The sequence below is a fragment of the Pseudochaenichthys georgianus genome, chromosome 10, assembly GCF_902827115.2.
Source record: "Pseudochaenichthys georgianus chromosome 10, fPseGeo1.2, whole genome shotgun sequence".
NCBI lineage: Eukaryota > Metazoa > Chordata > Actinopteri > Perciformes > Channichthyidae > Pseudochaenichthys > Pseudochaenichthys georgianus.
In genome coordinates this window covers 40,777,468-40,797,262 of record NC_047512.1, presented here as the reverse complement: position 1 = coordinate 40,797,262, position 19,795 = coordinate 40,777,468, and the positions used below count along the sequence as shown (strand labels likewise).

At 44.4% G+C, this 19,795-nt stretch overlaps 1 protein-coding gene across 1 annotated transcript; it reads right to left on the bottom strand.

Annotated features, from left to right (window-relative positions):
• Nucleotides 1–386: 386 nt before the first annotated feature.
• LOC117453468 (glycerophosphocholine cholinephosphodiesterase ENPP6-like) lies at nucleotides 387–17,492 on the bottom strand. The gene is made up of 4 exons (XM_034092282.1): nucleotides 17,131–17,492; nucleotides 3,034–3,213; nucleotides 2,542–2,653; nucleotides 387–510 (listed from the first exon to the last, which is right to left on the bottom strand). Exons 1-4 carry the CDS (start codon nucleotides 17,390–17,392, stop codon nucleotides 387–389), a joined length of 678 nt encoding a protein of 225 aa, XP_033948173.1. The 5' UTR covers nucleotides 17,393–17,492.
• Between the last annotated feature and the right edge of the window lie 2,303 nt (nucleotides 17,493–19,795).

Genomic DNA, 19,795 nt, shown 5'->3' with positions numbered 1-19,795 from the left:
CCGCTGATGGATACTAACAGATACACTTTGAGGGTCCCTTCCCCTGCAGACTGACAGAGTGTGTGCACGTGGAGATGGAGACGTGGAGTCCTCCTGTGTGCATCCTCACTAGATCTGATTTGTACTTCTTTGTGCCTCGTCGCAGCGGTCTAGCTTGCATAGCTGTATGTCAGGACATATTGTTACATTGGTGAGAAGGCCAACACTTCTTGGGTCTACGTTCCTCTTTTAGGATCGGGACAGGGGGGGGGGATGCAGCTGAACCACAATGCTTTCATGTAACATAAGAAGAAATGTTGTTAGTGAAGAAAGGGAAACGATAGGGAATCCAGCACTTTGATGTGTAGCATGTTAGTGTGTGTGTGTGTGTGTGTGTTTGCAGACATTCACAGGCTAGAGGCTGATGACAGTGTGTAGTAGAAAGGACGGGCTGTGTTTTTGCTGCTGTGGAGGTAGTTGTAGAGGAGCCAATATGACGACCACACTGGGATGACGGACAGCTCTCTGAGCCTATAGGAGGATGGGAAACAATTGACCCATAGGGCTGCAGAACTGGTTAAAATGAGACCATACATTTGGAATGTGGTACATTCCCGCCATCGTCAGCGGAGCCCCAGCATCCTTCACTGTAATCCCAGGCCGGGTCACCCATGCTTTACAGAAGGGTCAAAATGGCCATTGCCAAAGTATGCAGGTGAAACATATATACACGTGAAAGCAACCTTTTACTATATTCCAACTCTCTCATCACCCTTTTTATTATGACTATTATCATGGTCGTCACTGACCACAATACATTTTAGCACCAGGAGTGAGAGTGGCTCAAGGATTTAATCCAAACAGTTTGAAGAAAACTCAAATAGTCATGAACTTGATAGAAATGTAAATTAATGTAAATAAAGCAATACTAAATAACTGAAATCAAAACAAAGTCACATCCCTGCTTGTTGTGTAGAATACTGGTCTGGATGAGTTTTGTGGATCTCATATTCTCTGTTGGACGCTCAGCCCCGCGAGTGCCACACAGCTGCTCCTTGTCAACGTGTACTCCTGATGCAGGGAATCCAAATGTCACTTAATTTAAAATGTACTAACCAATTACTGGTCAGTGATATTTACTGCTTTAAAAAATCCCAACTCTTCCCAAACAGAAGCAACTCACTGTTAGCTTAGCAACGCTTAGCTGTGGAGCTGAGCAGGGATCATGCTGCTCCTCAGGTGCACTGGCTGCAGCCTCACACTTCCTCTCACTTCAACCAGATAGGAATAGAAGCAATGGTGGGAAACCAAACTAATTCTTTTCAAATGTTCTGTGTGCTCTTTGAGTCATAAAAGTTGATCGAGTTCCTGCTCTGACGTTTCCAGCCTCCGAGCTGCTGAAGAGTTCAGAAACCCTGAAGGCCTACTCGGTGTGTTAGTGTAAACTTAGCTGCTCATTGACAACTGATTGCAATGTAATGAAAGTGAATACATGTGAATAAACTCAATATAATAGCGTCTTGACGTGTCACCGTTGGTGTATATCAGTTTAGATCAGGGGATCAGTATAGGACCTCAGCAGCTTATATCTGAACACCGCTGCAAACAAAGTGGCTCTATTAACAAAGTAATACTATAGTTTTGCCAATGTACATTAAGACAAAATAACAATACGCAGCATGTCGTTAATTATTAGATTCAGGTTAAATGTTAATATAATATAGGCATTTATACAATATATAAACTGTCGCAAGCTTGTCATTTTAGTTATTGGTGCGAGCGTCGATGGGGGGGGGGTGCTAGTGGAAACCGTGCCGCGCCACACTAATTGCGCCACATTTGCGGCTCAGTTGAGGCCCCCTCCGCAAGGTGAGGCCCCCTCCGCAAGGTGAGGCCCCCTCTGCAAGATGAGGCCCCCTCTGCAAGATGAGGCCCCTCCGCAAGATGAGGCCCCCTCCGCAAGATGAGGCCCCCTCCGCAAGGTGAGGCCCCCTCCGCAAGGTGAGGCCCCCTCTGCAAGATGAGGCCCCCTCCACAAGGTGAGGCCCCCTCCGCAAGATGAGGCCCCCTCCGCAAGATGAGGCCCCCTCCGCAAGGTGAGGCCCCCTCCGCAAGGTGAGGCCCCTCCGCAAGATGAGGCCCCCTCCGCAAGGTGAGGCCCCCTCCACAAGGTGAGGCCCCCTCCGCAAGGTGAGGCCCCTCCGCAAGGTGAGGCCCCCTCCGCAAGATGAGGCCCCCTCCGCAAGGTGAGGCCCCCTCCACAAGGTGAGACCCCCTCCAAGGTGAGCCCCCTCCGCAAGGTGAGGCCCCCTCCGCAAGATGAGGCCCCTCCGCAAGGTGAGGCCCCCTCCGCAAGGTGAGGCCCCCTCCGCAAGGTGAGGCCCCCTCTGGCTGGAGGGAGGGACGGCCCTGCTTATGCTACTTTTTCCAACTTAGAACACTTTTACTGGCATGGCGATCAAGAGTCAAGCTGAGGGCGCTTTCATGTTTCATTCTGAAAGAAGCCATAGAAATAATCATTCTAAATAAGCAAGGAGTCACAAAGCATCATTTGGTGGTTACCTGATGACATTGAGAGAATTCTCTATAGAGTCTGTGAGGTTTTTCTCCGATGGATCGTAGACGTTTTTCTCACAGAATGATGGACGGACACTCAGGATCTCCACGTCGCAGCCTGGGGACAAGTGAGATCACTGTTACAACCTGCTTTTAGGGATAGTCGCCTTGCACACAGTAGCAAAGTAGTAAAGTTAGTTCTCACAACAAACTCTCTCCAACTTTCACACATGTTTAGGCCATAGAAGAATAGATTCTGTGTGTAGTGATAAGTCTGTCAATTGGAACTATTAGAACCATTTTCTCAATGCAGGCACAACTTTTAAAAGTAGAAGAAGTGAAAACAATGCAGGAATGTATCTGTTAAGACAGACAGCATGAGATGCACAGCAGAAGAATGCAGCCGAACACTTTGTGTAGATATAAACTAGGAGGTCCTTTGCCTTTTCAGTTCTGTCTCTTCATACAACTTGAGTTCAGGTTCATGTGTGTGCTCACCAGGCCAGTAGTACATGAACGCCTTCTTTCCCAGCTTCTGCATGGTGACCCACAGCGGCTCTGACCCGTCCCACCACAGAGGCATCAGGCTGTCGGGGTTCACCCCAATCAAAAACTCCTTATTGGAGGATTCGTCCCACATGAAGTTTCCAGTGATCTGATGAATGTTAGAGTGACGCCCTGAAAAAGATCATAGATGGATAGAGTTTCAAGAGCCTGATATAAATGATCATTCCTCAGATGACTTATCCACACTGTTGCACTGAGGAAAATGTCCCTTCAATACCATGAACATAATTCATAATAATAACAATAAGCTTTATTTGTATAGCACCCAGTCCAAAGCGCTTCACAGTAAACATCTCTTAATATGGAGCCTGCATTCTCAAACATAAATCCCCATGCATGCCTTTATCTTTTTTAATAATTTAGATTAATTATAAATGTTTAATGACAAACATAACAAGAAAGAATGCAATCCAGTACAAAGACAATGCTCACAACAAAAGGACAAGGTGTGGGGAGGTATTACAGGGTTACATTATGTAATGCATGTGTTCCAATGGGACCATAGGAGCACATGCAGGCAAAACACTTTAATTATGACTTAGTTTTCTCCTTACTCCTGATGGGTTCTCTAGATGAGACTCACAATACTCACCCCAGGTGTCAACATGGATGCAATAGATGATTTGTATTACAAAGGGGAGCTGCAGAGATGATTAGAGTTCAGGAATGACTTTATTGTAACTCATGACCTGTTACCTTCCTTTTATAACTCTTCTTTTGTCTTGCTGGCTCTGCTACGACTACAAAACTCCAGAAGCAGGTCAACCGATCGGACTGCTTACTAAAGCTCATGTCGACAGTTTATAATAACTCTCACTGCCAGATGGGTAGACACTTGTCCACGGTGATATAATGTGAAATAAAACAACCTTAGTTTAGTTAACCCAGAGACTGAATTTAAGTAACCTGTCAGTGTGCTGCTAAGCTATTTAAACTCAAAAAGGCCCTATTATGCTTTTGGGGTTTCCCCTTTCCTGTAGTAGTGTGTTATTTAGGGTGTTGTGCATGCAACTAATCTACAAAGGCTAACATGTCAAAGGTCCTCTCCCACACTCCCCCCCTGCGCCAGAAACACCTCCATTGGACTCTGGCCCCGTCTCAGGTCGGTTAAATTAAATCCTTGCGTCCCTCACTTGCGTCGTTTCCCTGCGTTTAGTCCCTGCCCCAGGCAAGCATGGAGGGACGCAAGGAAACCACGAGAGGCAGTAGAGGTTTCTCAATACTCAAATTCCCCTCCTCGACTCCTATCCTCGACTCCCTTCCTCAAGACTTGGTGCCGCCCACAGGAGATGCGAGCGGAGGACTGAGGAGGGGAACCGAGGTGAGAGGAGGGGAAGCAGCAGGCGGTGAGAGAAATGAGAACTCCTCTCCTCTGAGCGGTCATTTTAAAGAGACGTCCATTAATGATGACAGGAGGCACAGCAGCCCTCTGTCTGATGGACAGATGTGTTCATGATGACTTATATATTTACTTTAATTTCATTCACAGTGCGGTATAATGAGACAATAACAGGCTACAGATGCGGACATATACACACACACACCACACATATATTTATATAATATATACAATTTCAGAATTAAACAAGTATGAGAGCACTCTCATAATAACGTAACCCAATCAGAGACTGGATATATCCCCCCCTCTCTCTCTCTGGTCGCTGAAATGGGGAATTGAAATTACGGGCCAAAAGTTGTACAAGTATTAAAAGTAAGCAGAGGACACCAAACCAACTGAGACCCGTCTGTCCACCGCATCTACGCACTGTACAACACACACCTACACACTGTACCACACACACACCTACACACTGTCACACACACCTACTGCTCCTAAAGCATAATCAGGCTACAGCCGTTGTGTATTTTATTATGTGAAGCACTAAATGGTCTTAGAAAAATATCTACTAAACTACAGCATACAAATACAGAAAGTAATGTAGGCCTGTTATACTGAGTGATATATATTTTACACACTGCGCTGCTTTCTGCACGGACCTCACAGCTGTTCTCACTGTAACATCGCGTTGCGATGAAAGCAGTTACTAATATAATATCCAAGGGATGCATGCAGAGCTGTCATTGGCTGAGATAAGTCCGGCTGTGCGTCACGCCTCCACCGTTCCCGGAAATGCATCCTGCACTGATGCATCCTGTGGAGGATGCATCAGTGTCTCCTCGGTTAGAGCTCCTCCAGAGAGCCTCCTCGGTCCTCGGTCCTCGAAGTGCATTTAGAGAAATGAGATGTCCTTCAACATGGCGCGCTGAAATTCATTTCCGGGTCACTACCGGAGGACCGAGGAGTCGAGGAGGGGAAATTTGAGTATTGAGAAACCTCTAGGGAAATGAGTTTTAAGAGCAATGGGACGTCCTTTCCTCCGGAGCGTCACGTGAAGCGACGTCCGTTTGTGATGACGCCGCACAGCTGTTCGTCTGACAGCAGCTCCGTCCCCGTTATTTTCACCAACACCGACGAAAAAAAGCGATCATGAAAAAGTTTCCAATAAATGAATAAAATGATTTTTCACCACTTTGTTGTTCAGATATATCACATATTTGTAACTAAATGAAACATTAATGAAACAAAACTCGTATAAACTGAGGAGTGACTCCCGTGAATTTCATGTGTTTTCTTCACTCCGCTGGGAAACTAAGAAGCATCAGATCAGTGCATGCGCTGCATCGTCCAATCAGTGAGCGATACACAGTAAGGGGGCGGGGCGAGTATCTGTGGATTTCATCAGAGGATGGACTGGTGGTTCCTCGATTATCGCTCCTCCATTATCGCTCCTCGCTCCTCTGGCAGAAATAAGAGCCATGGGACAGTACTCAAGATGGCGCAGACAAATCAACTTCCGGAGCGAGGAAATGAAAATAGTCGACGCCCTTTCTCATTTCTCTAACTCCCCTCCTTGACTCCTATCCTCGATAATTAGTCCCGCCCACAGGAGATGCGAGCGGAGGAGCCGAGGAGGGAAACCGAGGAGAGAGGAGGGGAAGCAGCAGGCGGTTACGGCCCGTCCACACTACAGCTTCGACAGCTTCAAAAACGGTTTCCAACGCGTCTGCCCATTCACTTTGAATGGGGTGACGTCACGTTGCCTCGCTTTTCGCTTAACTGAATTGTGGGTAGCATAGCGGTCCGTCTCCGGCGTCAGAAGTTGAACATTCAACTTCTGACGCCGGAGACGCCGGAGTAGCCAGCGCCAGCCAATCAAATCCCGTTTCTGAAAATCTGACAGCTCAAGCCGTAGCCAATCAAACCGCGTCTAAGCTGGGAGAGATATCCCGCCGTTCATTTCTATATTTCAAAAAAAGTTGGAGGAGAAACTAATTATCGCCGTAGCAAATCACCCGGTTTTGTATGACCAGACCCTCTTCACCTCCCGGGATACAAATCGGAGGAACCAGGCATGGAGGGAGGTGGCAGAGACAGTGGGGGAAACTGGTTTGGGGAGTTTATATATATATATTGCTCGCATAAAATCCCCGGGGATTTTTGCTTTGTATGTCGGGGGCGGGAGATTCATGTGATTGGTTGTTGGTCGCGTTGCTCGAATAAAATCCCCAAATGCGATGAGAGCAGAATAAAATAATATCTAGGGGATCCATGCAGAGCTGTCATTGGCTGAGATAAGTCCGGCCGTGCGTCACGACTCTTTGAAACATCTCTGTTCCTGGAAATGCATCCGCGAAGGAGCCGTGGAGGACCCATCAGTGTATCCTCGGTTAAAGCTCTTCCAGAGAGCCTCCTCGACGCTCGATCCTCGGTCCTCGAAGTGCATTTCGAGAAATGAGATGTCCTTCAACATGGCGCGCTGAAATTCATTTCCGGGTCACTACCGGAGGACCGAGGAGTCGAATTGATTAAATGAGAAAGGGCCAGGGCCTCTGTCACCATAGATATATTATATCTGTCACAACCCGATTTGCATCCCTGTCCTACTGTATCTGCGGGGCGCATGTGCGAGATGGTCCTCCATATTTGACAACTACATACGGCAACTCTAATAGGACACTTGACACAGTGGCGTTTGGCAAAGCAGAAAAAGAACACTAAAAAAAAACGACAATATTAATCTGAACGAGAGAGATGAGTTATTGTTATTACAACGTGACTTCACTATTATTGAACAACTCCTTTTAATGGGTCCTTTTATTGGTTAAGTACATTGTCAGAATAAGTGAGAAATTGATTTAACTCCTGTTAGACAGCTATCATACATACTGAAGAAATATTGACTGTGAATGTATGCAATATGTATGCCATTCATAATGTATATCTAATTACATTAACTGTGAATGTCCTTCATTGTATCTGCAGCAGCGGGTTGTAGCAGCGATGTTTGCAGTGAAGGACAGGTTGTTATCTAGAGTCACACCCAGATTCCTTGCAGTCTGAGTCGGGGAAACAACAGAGTTGCCGATGTTGATTGTTAGGTCAAGAGTGGGACAATCGTTTCCTGGAAGGAAAAGCAGTTCAGTCTTGTCAAGGTTGAGCTTGAGGTGGTCAGCAGACATCCACTGTGAGATGTCAGCTAGACAAGCAGAGATGCGTGCGACGACCTGGGTCTCTGAGCGGGGAAAGGACAGAATTAATTGGGTGTCATCGGCGGTGTGTGTAGCAGTGGTATGAAAAACCATGCGGGCTAATGACTGATCCGAGCGAGTTTGTGTACAAGGAGAAGAGCAGGGGACCAAGAACAGAGCCCTGAGGGACCCCTGTAGTTAATTGACAAGGGTCGGACTCGGACCCTCTCCAAGTGACCCTGTAGGTGCGGTCTTTGAGGTATGAGGTGAGGAGGGAAAGTGCAGAGCCTGAAACTCCAAGTTCTTGGAGAGTGCGAAGGAGGATCTGATGGTTCACCGTGTCGAATGCAGCAGACAGGTCCAAAAGGATGATGACAGAGGAGAGGGATGCTGCTTTAGCAGTGTGCAGTTCCTCAGTGACAGCAATGAGGGCAGTTTCTGTGGAGTGACCTGCCTTGAAACCAGACTGGTGCGGATCCAGAAGGTTGTTCTGATGGAGATAACAGGAGAGTTGTTTAAAGACAGCGCGTTCAAGTGTTTTAGACAGGAACGGGAGGAGAGAGACAGGCCTGTAGTTTATAACATCAGACGGGTTGAGAGTGGGTTTCTTTAGGAGAGGGTTTACTTTTGCCTCCTTGAGACTGTTTGGAAAGTGACCAGAAGTTAGAGAAGTGTTGATGAATTGGGTTAGAAACGGTCTCTGCAACGCTCACAGGTCGGTTACCAACTGCTGGCTTTTCGAGGTCATAAATATAACTTTTGGCCTAATTTCATTTTCCCATTGTAGCCAATCCACAGACAGAAGAGACACAACAGCAGAGGGAGAGAGAGATGTAGAGAAAGAAAGAGATATGGCTTAGAACAGAACTGCTGTATTTTTTTTTAAATTCCTCATCACTTCAGTCTAAGCCTCTATCAGGAAATTACAAATGTGAGGTGCTTTTATATGAAGTCAGATCACAGTTTTGAGAGAAGACAAGGAAGGAGAGATAATAATAAAAACTAAATAATAATAATATTAACAAAAATAATAATGATAATAAGACAATAAATAAACAACTCAGGGGTCATTTATAAAGGCAGTGTGGGGGAGCAACAGGAAATGATAAAAAGCCCTTTTTTAATGATGATCCAATGGTGGGCAACCCTCAGACCCTCAGGGGTTTGCTCCTCCTGTTCAGCTGTGTTCACCTAGGTTTCTTTGTTGTTTCCCTTTTGTAGCACCTATTTGCTAAAGTGCACCAACCATAGACCATAATAATAATACAGTTAATGCATGATGACATATCTGTATTATCTATCTGCTTGTTATGGATGGCACACGGGTAAGAAGCTGCGGTGACTGAGTCAGAACCAGAGGATCTAGGAAGGATCAGTAGTTTGGTTTGCTACTGCAACAGATCATTTTCCTGTGAGGTGTTCTTAAAGCTTCGTCAGATCATTGAGAGATGGACTAACACGTCAATGGTTTTCATTTAAATATAGGTTAGGACAAACAAAAAGAGCAGCAATCAGGACTGGCTACACAGTAGTGACTCCACTGGATGTGTTGAGGTAAGTGTGTGTCACAAGCCCAGCCAGTCACACTCTTAACAGTGTGCAGTGTGTTCATGTGAAACACACACATCAGCACATCATCGGAGGGGAGCTCCAGAACCCACATCCTGTTGGCTATGATGGGCTGTTGTTTATAGAGCTTACTAAGAGAGGGGACTGCAACACAAAGGAATGCATCCCAGACTGACACACGCACGTGCACGCACACACACACAAACACACATGTGTTTTTCCCAAAGACTTGTGTGTCCCAAATAACATACATCCTGGTACAATTATTCTCGGTACTTTGGGATTTTGCTGCTTGCTCAACTTGGCTTAACTGTTAAAACGTTATATTTAGTTTTTCTACCTAGGTTGTGTAGAAATGGTATGAAAACATCTTTCACCTCTGTCATTATGTATCTTTACTGTTTAAACTGGAAGACAAGTCTGGACCTGGTTTAGAGTGTGCAGTGTGTTCATCTGAAACACTCACATCAGCACATAATTTCTACCTAGGTTGTGTAGAAAATGTCTTGCAGAGAAAAAGAGCAGCAACACTACACAACCGTCTCTGTCATTACGTATCTTTACTGTTTAAACTGGAAGACAAGTCTGGACCTGGTTTAGAGTATCTGAAGCCAAATAAACCTGCGGAAGACCCCAAGTCATACAGACCCATCGCGCTGCTCTGTGTCCCATTCAAGATTTTGGAGAGGATGATCCATAGCCGCATCGAGCCAGTGGTGGACTCACAGCTTCCACGGGAACAAGCTGGTTTTCGTCGTGGAAGGTCAGCAGTTCACCAGGTAACACTACTCTCTCAGGACATCAAAGACAGCTTCCAGGACAATGAGAAAGCTGGGGTAGTGTACCTGGATCTGACTGCCGCATATATGACACTGTCTGGCACCGTGGACTCCACCTGAAGCTGTTGAGGACAATACCAGACCGGCATATGGTTAAGTTCATCATGGAGACGCTTACCAATCGCAGCTTTGTCCTCCAGACCAGACCAGGCTCAGAAGACTGAGGAACGGTGTTCCGCAGGGGTTGGTTTTCTCGCCGATGCTGTTCAACATATATGTACACGACCTACCTGACACATCATCCAGAAAGTACGGCTATGCAGACGATCTAGCCATCATGCTGAGATAACCAACATGGAAGGCGATGGAAGATGGCCTTAACGACGACATGGGCACCCTGGTAACATACTTTCAAAGGTGGCGTCTACAGCTCAACATCGGAAAGACAGTAGCAGCGGCATACCATCTTAGCACCAGAGAAGCTAGGAGGGAACTTGAGGTGCGCGTCAATAACAAATGTTTGGAGGTCCAGCAAGCCCCGAAGTACCTCGGCGTGCGTCTGGATCGGACACTGTCCTTTAAACAACACCTTGAAGAAGACAAGGCCAAGGTAACATCAAGGGTCGCGCTGATCCGCCACCGTGACCTCGCTGGAAAAACCTGGGGAGCCTGCGCTAAGACGCTCCGATTATCAACCCAAGCCCTGGTCTTCTCTGCAGCGGAATACTGCGCCCCAGCCTGGAGCAGAAGCCCTCATGCAAGTAAGGTTGACGTGGTCATCAACAACGCCCTCCGGATTATAACTGGATACCTGAAGCCTACCCCTGTGTCCCTCTTGCCAGTCCTCGCGGGAATAACTCCGGCCAGCCTCCGATGGGAGGCTGCCACCCTCGCCCTGGCCGGGAAATCTCAAAAGCATGACTGGCACATCCTGCATAACACTACAACAACAGCAGCGCCCCTAAGTAGGCTCATGTCCCGCCTCCCCTACAACAAGGCAGCACAAGAGATTCTCAATTCCACCTCTGAGGACCTCTCCAGAGATGCATGGTTGGCGGCTGCTTGGAAGCAGGAGTGGGAGATAGCTGGGCCCTCCCGCATCCATCGCTACATCTGGGACCCAGGAGATGGCGCCATAGGAGGAAACGACCTACCACGCCGGCAACGGACCACACTAAACCGTCTATGAACTGGGGTCGGTCACTTCAAAACATCGATGAAGAAGTGGGGCCTGGCAGACAGTAGTGTATGCGAGTGCGGTGACCATGAACAGACTGCCGAACACATAATCACCACCTGCCGTTTATATAGACCACCCACGGAAGCCAGCCTCTTCGACTTAGGACCAGAGATACCGTTTGTCTCCATTCTCCAGTCACAGTTTGAATCAAACTCCCTATCAATATCAAGACAGATGTGGCCTGAAAGCTCATCTCTTACACAAGTCCCTTATCTATTCTCTAGTCTAGCATAATCACATTTATAGTGGATTGTAAAGGCCTCAGAGTACAATCAGCCATCTTTATTCTTCTACAACCCTACAGTAATGTGTATCTTGTTTAGTGAATCATTAATGCTCAACACAGAGACAGTTCATCTGAAATGGTAGAAGAGACTCCTCAGACATGGTCCCTGAATAGCTCTGGGCAGCATTACCACCACAGTGACAAACACCAGAAAAACATTTGAACCAGGGCTCGAAATTAACTTTTTTCCTCAGTGTCCCACAACTGTCCCGAATTCTACTTTGTATTGTCCCGGATATAACCAGCAGTGTCCCAAATTTAAATTTGTATCGTCGCCCCCCCAATTATGCAGAATACATATAATAACATTAATTTTTTGTCACTTAATCATCACACCATAGACTCTGGTCCACCATGTAAGTTTAAAATACTTATTCTTTTAAACATATGATATTAGTCTGATCTGTTGCCTCTCCTAGAGTAGAAGGGAAGAGAGTTGTTTTAAGACATGTTTTTCTATTGTTTCTCAATATCCAGACTAATTTATCATTGTCATGTCAACATTGAAGAATTCTGATTTGTATTTTTCAATTCAATATGGTATGGCTGTATGGTCTCTGTGTTTTATGATCGGAACCCTCTATCTGGCAATAAAAGTGGTATGAATGAAAATAAAAAAACAGAAGTTCCATAATACAGTTTAATAAATGTATCTGTTTTCAGTTCTAATTACAAGTTATCCTCACAAGTCGTCAGTAGTACTATAGGAATATAAATTGATCTTCTATCTTCATTCATGAATGTCAATCATCTTGCTCTCACTCACTCACCCACCCCCCCCTAGGCACAAAACAACTGGAACATTACTCTCTCTTAACATGACACATTATTCTCATACCAGAGTTGATTGACAAACTAAAATTACCTTGCGACCCCCTTTCTAATCATCACCCAATCTGACTGACGTTCTTGACCAAAAAAAAGTAAAACACTAAAAAAGATGAAAGCTAAATGATTGAGATGGGTCTGGCTGCAGACCGCAGCAAGGAGGCGGATCCTATAGGGGCGTTTCCTATAGGGGCGTTTCCTAACTTTTTTATCCAATAGCAACTTAAGGGATTCCAGCTGCTTTTATAAATCCTCGCAGAAGAAGTCATTCCTTCTAGCGATGGGAATTCCGGCTCTTCTTGCTGAGCCGGATCATTTGGCTCACCAAGAAGAGCCGGCTCTTTCGGCTCCCAAAGGGCTCTTCAGTTTACCACATATTATACCTTTTAATTAAATCAAATGTAGCCCTGTTTTGACTAATGAGTTATATGTGTACACATATATCACTTAAATTATTCAAGACATCCTTTGTACTAAAGTATTCAAAAGTAAAAATTACATGTTAATATAAATTATTTGCTGTGGCCAATTGTTTTCATTGCATTTACAGACCCGTGTAACTCTCTGATACCACCCAATGAATGCATTGACTTGCTTGTAGAACCACGCTACACAAACGCTTTTTTTTTTCTGGAGATAGGCACTTCTCAATCCACTCCTCCATAGTAAGGCCACCCCGGAGGTCGAAGTTAACCTTAAATGTTTCCATTTTAAGCTTTGTTAGTTAGTTAGTTTCGTGACGGACGTAATGTAACAGTTGTAACCATATGGTTGTAACGGTTCTCAGACGCGGAGGATTACTGATTTGTGAAAAGTAACTACAATTATACCCGGGATATACGCTCATTATATCACGACTAAGAAACATCAGATTGCTTGATTTGAATTGTCCGTTTTATAAACATGTACTAACTGTGCTTACCCCCCCCCCCCCCCAAAAAAAAGGGCGGGAGTTTAACCAAAGAGTTACCAAAGAGTAACCGCCCTTACGGGATGCTGTAATAAGTAAAGCGAACGCACCCGCAAGGCCACCTGGCCTCAATAGAGTCTGGCTGCAGACCGCAGCAAGGAGGCGTTTCCTATAGGGGCGTTTCCTATAGGGGCGTTTCCTATAGGGGCGTTTCCTATAGTGAACGACGGGAGCCGGCTCTCGCCCGCGAACGAGCCGTTTTTTGTTTTGTTTTTGCGGAGGGATCTAGATCGGCATGAAGGCACATTATGCAATGTGCAATGTAGTGTTGTCACGATACCAACATTTTGGTTTCGATACCGATACCAAGTCAAGAATTGCGATTCCGATTCTTTTTCGAAAAAAGGGGAAACACGGAATATCGGCTTTAAAATTAGGAATAACAGATGATTTTAGCAGTCAGAACAACTAAAGCAGCAGTGTCACTAAGAACAGAAACACCAAAGAGTCACATCTAATATAAATATATAAAAGCATTTATTTTAATTGTGTAGCAGTGAGTTTAACATTTTGGCAGCACTGTTGAGCATTTTGAAAATGTATTGTCATGCCTCTGTGCTTAGTCTTTCTATCTTATAGCCACTGGTGTAAAGTAACTAAGTTCAAACTCAACAAGTACTACTTGGGTACAATTTGAGATACTTGTACTTTATTTAAGTATTCAATGTTTCTTTTGCTACTTTGTACTCCACTACAGTTCAGAGGTACATGGTGTACTTTTACTCCACTACATGTATTAATACCTTTAGTTACTTTACAGATGTGGATGAATGATGTGAAATATAATCAATACTTCAATCAGACTTTAGTTCCACCTGGAGTAAATCCTCCAGCTACCCTGCAGTCTACAAAGTACTTCAGACTAGCTGCACCTCCACCAGCTTTGAGAACACTTTCATGATCAATCATTATAAAACATATATATATATTATTCTGAAATGGACCAATCTGCACAATGACTACTTTTACTGTCGCTACTTTAATACTTTAGTTGAGGAACATTTTGAATGCAGTACTTTTACTGTCGCTACTTTAACTATATTTGATGATAATACTTTTGTACTTTTATTGAGGAACATTTTGATTGCAGGATTGTTCCTACATTCTGGTACTTCTACTTTAACTCAAGTACAAGACCTGGGTACTTCTACTTTACTCAAGTACAAGATATATACTTATACCACCTCCGTTTATAGCCTATGAAAAAAACTAATAGAAAACGAAGGCTAAAGCTAACGTTAGCAGATAGTGATGCTAGTTTGCTAGTTAAGTTTGCTCAACGATAATATTGCGACAGAAACACTTTTCAGTGCACATCACGCTCTGCCGCTCCGACAGGGAGCTCTGCTCTGAACACCTGAACGGCCCGTTCAAAGACTTCTGGCGTCTTTTTTGTCAACAAGCCGAAGCGCAGTGGCAGTTGCACTCCCACTTGCAGCCATGCCTTCTCGTTTTCTCACATGCTCTGGCAGCTAGCGAGTGGCCGCGTGCACGAGAGAGGGGAGGGACTTAGAGCGTGCTTGAGAGGGGCGGGACTGCAGGCACGACTGCAGTGCAGGGAGTGGAAGCAGAGCGCTGAACACACACGGCTCTTATTAAAACGACGCTTTTTCACGGGAGTACTTTTCCCCGTCATTCTTAAAGTACCGATACTAATGAAACGGAGGAATCGTACCGTTTTTAACGGCAGGGTATCGCGGTACCTTTCAAGTATCGGTACACCGTGCAACACTAGTGCAATGTGGACATTATCCCGCTTATTACACATGGCCACATTCTCAACAAAGTAACGACATGACTCCCAATAATAATTGAAATGCTTTTATGGATTTCTAAAAAGATTTTATTGATTTAAATTTGTTTTATGTATTTATTTAAATTGACATGCATCCGCTAAGAAAAGTAGTCCGTTGTTACTGTTTGAACTAACGTAACAACGGCAGGAACTGCTTCTATAGTGTTGTTGAGGAGCTTTTTGATTACAGATTTGAAAACATCGTTGCTTGCTTTAAAAGTAGCACAATTCATTATGTCAAACCTTGAAAGATATCCCTGCCCTAATGCCAAAAGTAACTGGCAACTGAATATGTGTCGCCGTAGCTATGATGTCTATGTCTGGACCGCTGCGTAAAAAGGAGGGTTTCTGCCCCATTACTTCTCTTCTTACTTCTATAAGAATAAAACACGGAGGACGGAGGTCTCTTTTTGTCCCCCTCTTCTCCCCACTGCAGCCTAGCAGTTGATCTCAAAGCACGCTCCCCTCTCCTGCAGGGAGAAAAACTATATTTATATACTTTATATAGGTTGATACAGTAGCCCCTTTTTTTAAATAGTTTTTATAGGTGTTGCCATCTGTTTTGTGTAGCGTGGTTCAACAAGCAAGTCAATGCATTCATTGGGTGGTATCAGAGAGTTACACGGGTCTGTAAATGCAATGAAAACAATTGGCCACAGCAAATAATTTATATTAAACATGGAATTTTTACTTTTGAATACTTCAGTACAAAGGATGTCTTGAATAATTTAAGTGATATATGTGTACACATATAAATCATTAGTCAAAACAGGGCTACATTTGATTTAATTAAAAGGTATAATATGTGGTAAACTGAAGAGCCCTTTGGGAGCCGAAAGAGCCGGCTCTTCTTGGTGAGCCAAATGATCCGGCTCAGCAAGAAGAGCCGGAATTCCCATCACTAGAAGGAATGACTTCTTCTGCGAGGATTTATAAAAGCAGCTGGAATCCCTTAAGTTGCTATTGGATAAAAAAAAGTTAGGAAACGCCCCTATAGGATCCGCCTCCTTGCTGCGGTCTGCAGCCAGACCCATCTCCCTGGCCTCCTATTGATTGAGGGATTTTGCATAAAAGTTTGAGCGCGCACAGAATAATTCTGAGAGCAGAAAAAGTTTCGAGCGCGCACAGAATAATTCTGAGCAGCAATATATCTGAGTGCAAGCGTACAGTTTGAGCACAAGCAGAGCAAATCTAAGTGCAAGCAGGCACTATTTGAGTGCGAGGGCACTATTTGAGTGCGAGTACAGAGTTTGAGGGAAATAAATACATAAAGTATACTCTCAAATTTAAATACCACGCTCTTGAATAAAGATAGGGAATAACCTCCAGACTGCTGCGGCCAGGCAACTGTCAGTCTGAGCGCCTGTGAGTACTATGGGAGGGAGGCGGGGCTCACGGCAGCACCCGCGGCTCGTTAACTGCAGAACAATACGTGAGTCTCCAAACACCAGAAAAGTCCCTAATAACACCATTATAAATCGTTAGAGATTAGTCGTTAGTCGCTTTTGACACAAAATAAGTAGCCGGAGGGTTTGGAAATCCGCCAAATTTAACGAGAAAATCGCCAAGTTGGCAACACTGCATATGAGAAATAACTGCGGTCTGGCTTTCCCAACATACACCCGGTTTGATTGGCTACTGCTTGTACTGTCAGATTTACATACGAGGGATTTGATTGCTGACGCCTCCGTCGAGGCGGCAAAAGTAGAACATTGCTCTACTTTTGCAGCGAGCACCTGTGTTTGTATTTTTTTTTCAAAGGGGGTACATTATTGAAAAAAGTTTGAGAACCACTGGGTTAGAGATTGCTAACATGCTCTGTCATTTGTATTCATTAACAGTGAAACCACATTCAAAGAAATCTGAACCAACCCTGTGCTAATGATAGATGCAGAGAGGGAGGGGGGGGGGGGGTACACACATATATATATAGAGAGAGAGATAGATCGATAGATAAATAGATAGATAGATAGATAGATAGATAGGCTAGATAGGCTAGATATGTATACATGTATAGCCTATATATAGTACCTGTCATTAGTGTGTAGTAATTGGGGTAAGATAGACTGGGGAAGTCCGGGGTAATGTAGTCCACCTTCACCCCGTTGCTCGCGAGCTCTCGGAATCCGGGGAGCGCGTTCAGGTCGTCCATGTAGTCATAGCGGAATCCGTCGATCAGGAACACGAGCAGCGGCCGGGTCGCGAGGCTATGCTGCCCCGCCAGCAGCAGCAGTAGCAGCGGGGGGAGCAGGAGGGTTAGGCGGGGGGAGACAGGTCTGAGTCCCGGGGACATGCTGAGCTGTGGGACGGGTCTCAGCCGCTGCTTCAACCTGGAAATGAGCGCGCAGCGTTATGCCGCAGACATGCACAGTGCTGGGGGGCAGAGGAGGGTGGGGTTAGATCGGGACTCCCGAACACTTGATTCATGGGGGCGTGATTTGGCAGAACGTAGTCAGTGAACCCCGTGACCGTCCTGTGTGAGTGCGCGTGCATGATAAAGATGGCAAGTGTATAATGGTATAATGGTCATTCAGTGCGTGTCAGTGTGTATGAAGCAGTGGCGGTTCTAGACCAATTTGACTGGGGGGGGCAGACTGGGGCCAGTTAAATGCAGAACGAAAAAGACAAAAACAGTATGACGTAATTGCGCATAAGAAAACAATGCCATACAGTTATTGGTATTTGTTTCATTACACATTATTATATGCTTACCTTTAACCTTTGTGTGCTGTTTGGGTCTGTGGGACCCGTTTTCAGTGTTTACTAAAAGACAATGTATGCAATTTAATTATTTTAACCTGCTTTCTTTGGGGGTGGACCTCACCTCTTCTAGGGGGGTCCGGGGGCATGCACCCCGGGAAGATTTTTTTAAATGTTGAATTTAAATGCATCAATCTGGTGCACTTTGATCACAAAATGAATGTATGGATACAGCTCTCAACACTCATATGAAAGGGAGCTGTATACTTTTCAATAATCCAAATATCTTTAGAATATGATCACAACCAATAACAAATCATTTAAACTAGTTTATTCTTATCTTATGTTACCTATGTTTTTTCGGAATGATTTCTTACTTTATTTTTTACAACTATATTAAATAGATAAAGGTGTTCTCTCTCTCTCTCTCTCTCTCTCTCTCTCTGTGTGTCTCTGTGTCTCGCCCCCTCCGTGGCGATGACGGCTTGCGTTAAAAAAATAAAATAAACATATTTGTAAAGTGGGGGCTATTGAGGGCTTGCGAGATACCGGTAGCTCGCAATCGACGTGTTGGAGACCCCTGCTCTAATGGGTCCGACTAGAATGACAAATATCGTTAGTTATGCCTATTCCGTCAGCCAAGAAATTGTTTAATCATAAACTTTTTTAGTTTTTAGTTTTTTCATTTTCAGGGGGGCCACAGGGGGATCCAAAGTCAGTGTTAGGGGGGCACTGGCTGGTGGAAGTGTGAATATCCCCCCCCGGAATGACCTCACTTCCAGCTTCTATAGCAATATTTTTCTGCTGACCCGTATACTACACATCCATAATTTAGTTCTGATCTTATCAAAGATGTATAAATATTCCTCAGCATACTCCTACTTGCTCCCCATTTAGACATGTAATTTTATTTAGAACCACCTTAAATGTCTATATTTTATTCATATGTACACTCCAGGTTAATTTGTGTTTCTCTCTACATATTTATGCCATTTTCTCTTATCTTCTGCCTAGTTAATAGCACTACCTTTGTCTTCCCACTGCCCACCTAAATCCCCACGAGTATTTTTGAACCACCCTAATTGCTTCTTTTATCTTCCATTAAATCAGTGACATTTTCCATGGTGATCATGGGCCAATATGCTCTGACATTACATGTCACTTGTTAGACGCTTTTATCCAAAGCGACTTACATACATTCAGTACTGTGGGCAATACCCACAGGAGCAATTTGGGGTGAAGTATTTTGCCCAGTGACACAACTACATGCTGACTGCAGTGGGACTACCCCCTGATTCAAAGTTCAGTGCACTACCCACTGAGCCACAGCCTCTTCCAACAGTATAGCTGACATTTGTTACAGATTAGATCTGTAAGCATAATTGAAAATATGATAAGCCTGAACCGCCCAGAGGAGTTCTACCTGATAACGAGACACTCCTGCTGTTCCTAACGCGAATGGTGCCCTCTGTTTTTAGTACAGGAAGTACTAGCATAGGCATACTGAATCTTAATTTGATACACATTTTCCCTCAAATATTGTCTGTGAAAAAAGATTGTACAAGCGAGACAGCAGAATTGATTCTAGAGCTTTAAGCAACTGTTAAATGATATAAATACTTTAATGTGGATACAATACATTCTGTTCACTGTTCTCTGTTTGTCCTGGTTGTACAGTGTTTACTCTAATATCACAATTAAATACAAAGTTGAATATCTACAAGGCAAGGCAAGGTAAGTTTATTTATATAGCACTTTTCAACACAAGGCAATTCAAAGTGCTTTACAAAAAATGAAAGACATTAAGCATTAAAAAAGAAAAGCTAATAAAATAAACATTAAAAGGAAAAATACATGGATAAAAGTTACAGTGCAGTTTAAGATATGAATAGTTCAATTAAAAGCAGCGACAAAAAGAAAAGTCTTCAGCCTGGATTTAGATTTTTTAGTGAGACCTGTGAAGACACCATTGCAGTAGTCGAGTCTACTGAAGATA

Coding starts and splice junctions, on each gene's coding strand:
- LOC117453468 (XM_034092282.1), bottom strand. CDS start 17,392: ATGTCCCCGGGACTCAGACCTGTCTCCCCCCGCCTAACCCTCCTGCTC. Junction 2,654..3,033: donor GTTCATGTACTACTGGCCTG/GTGAGCACACAC, acceptor ACTTGTCCCCAG/GCTGCGACGTGGAGATCCTG. Junction 511..2,541: donor AATTCTCTCAATGTCATCAG/GTAACCACCAAA, acceptor ATCCTCCTATAG/GCTCAGAGAGCTGTCCGTCA.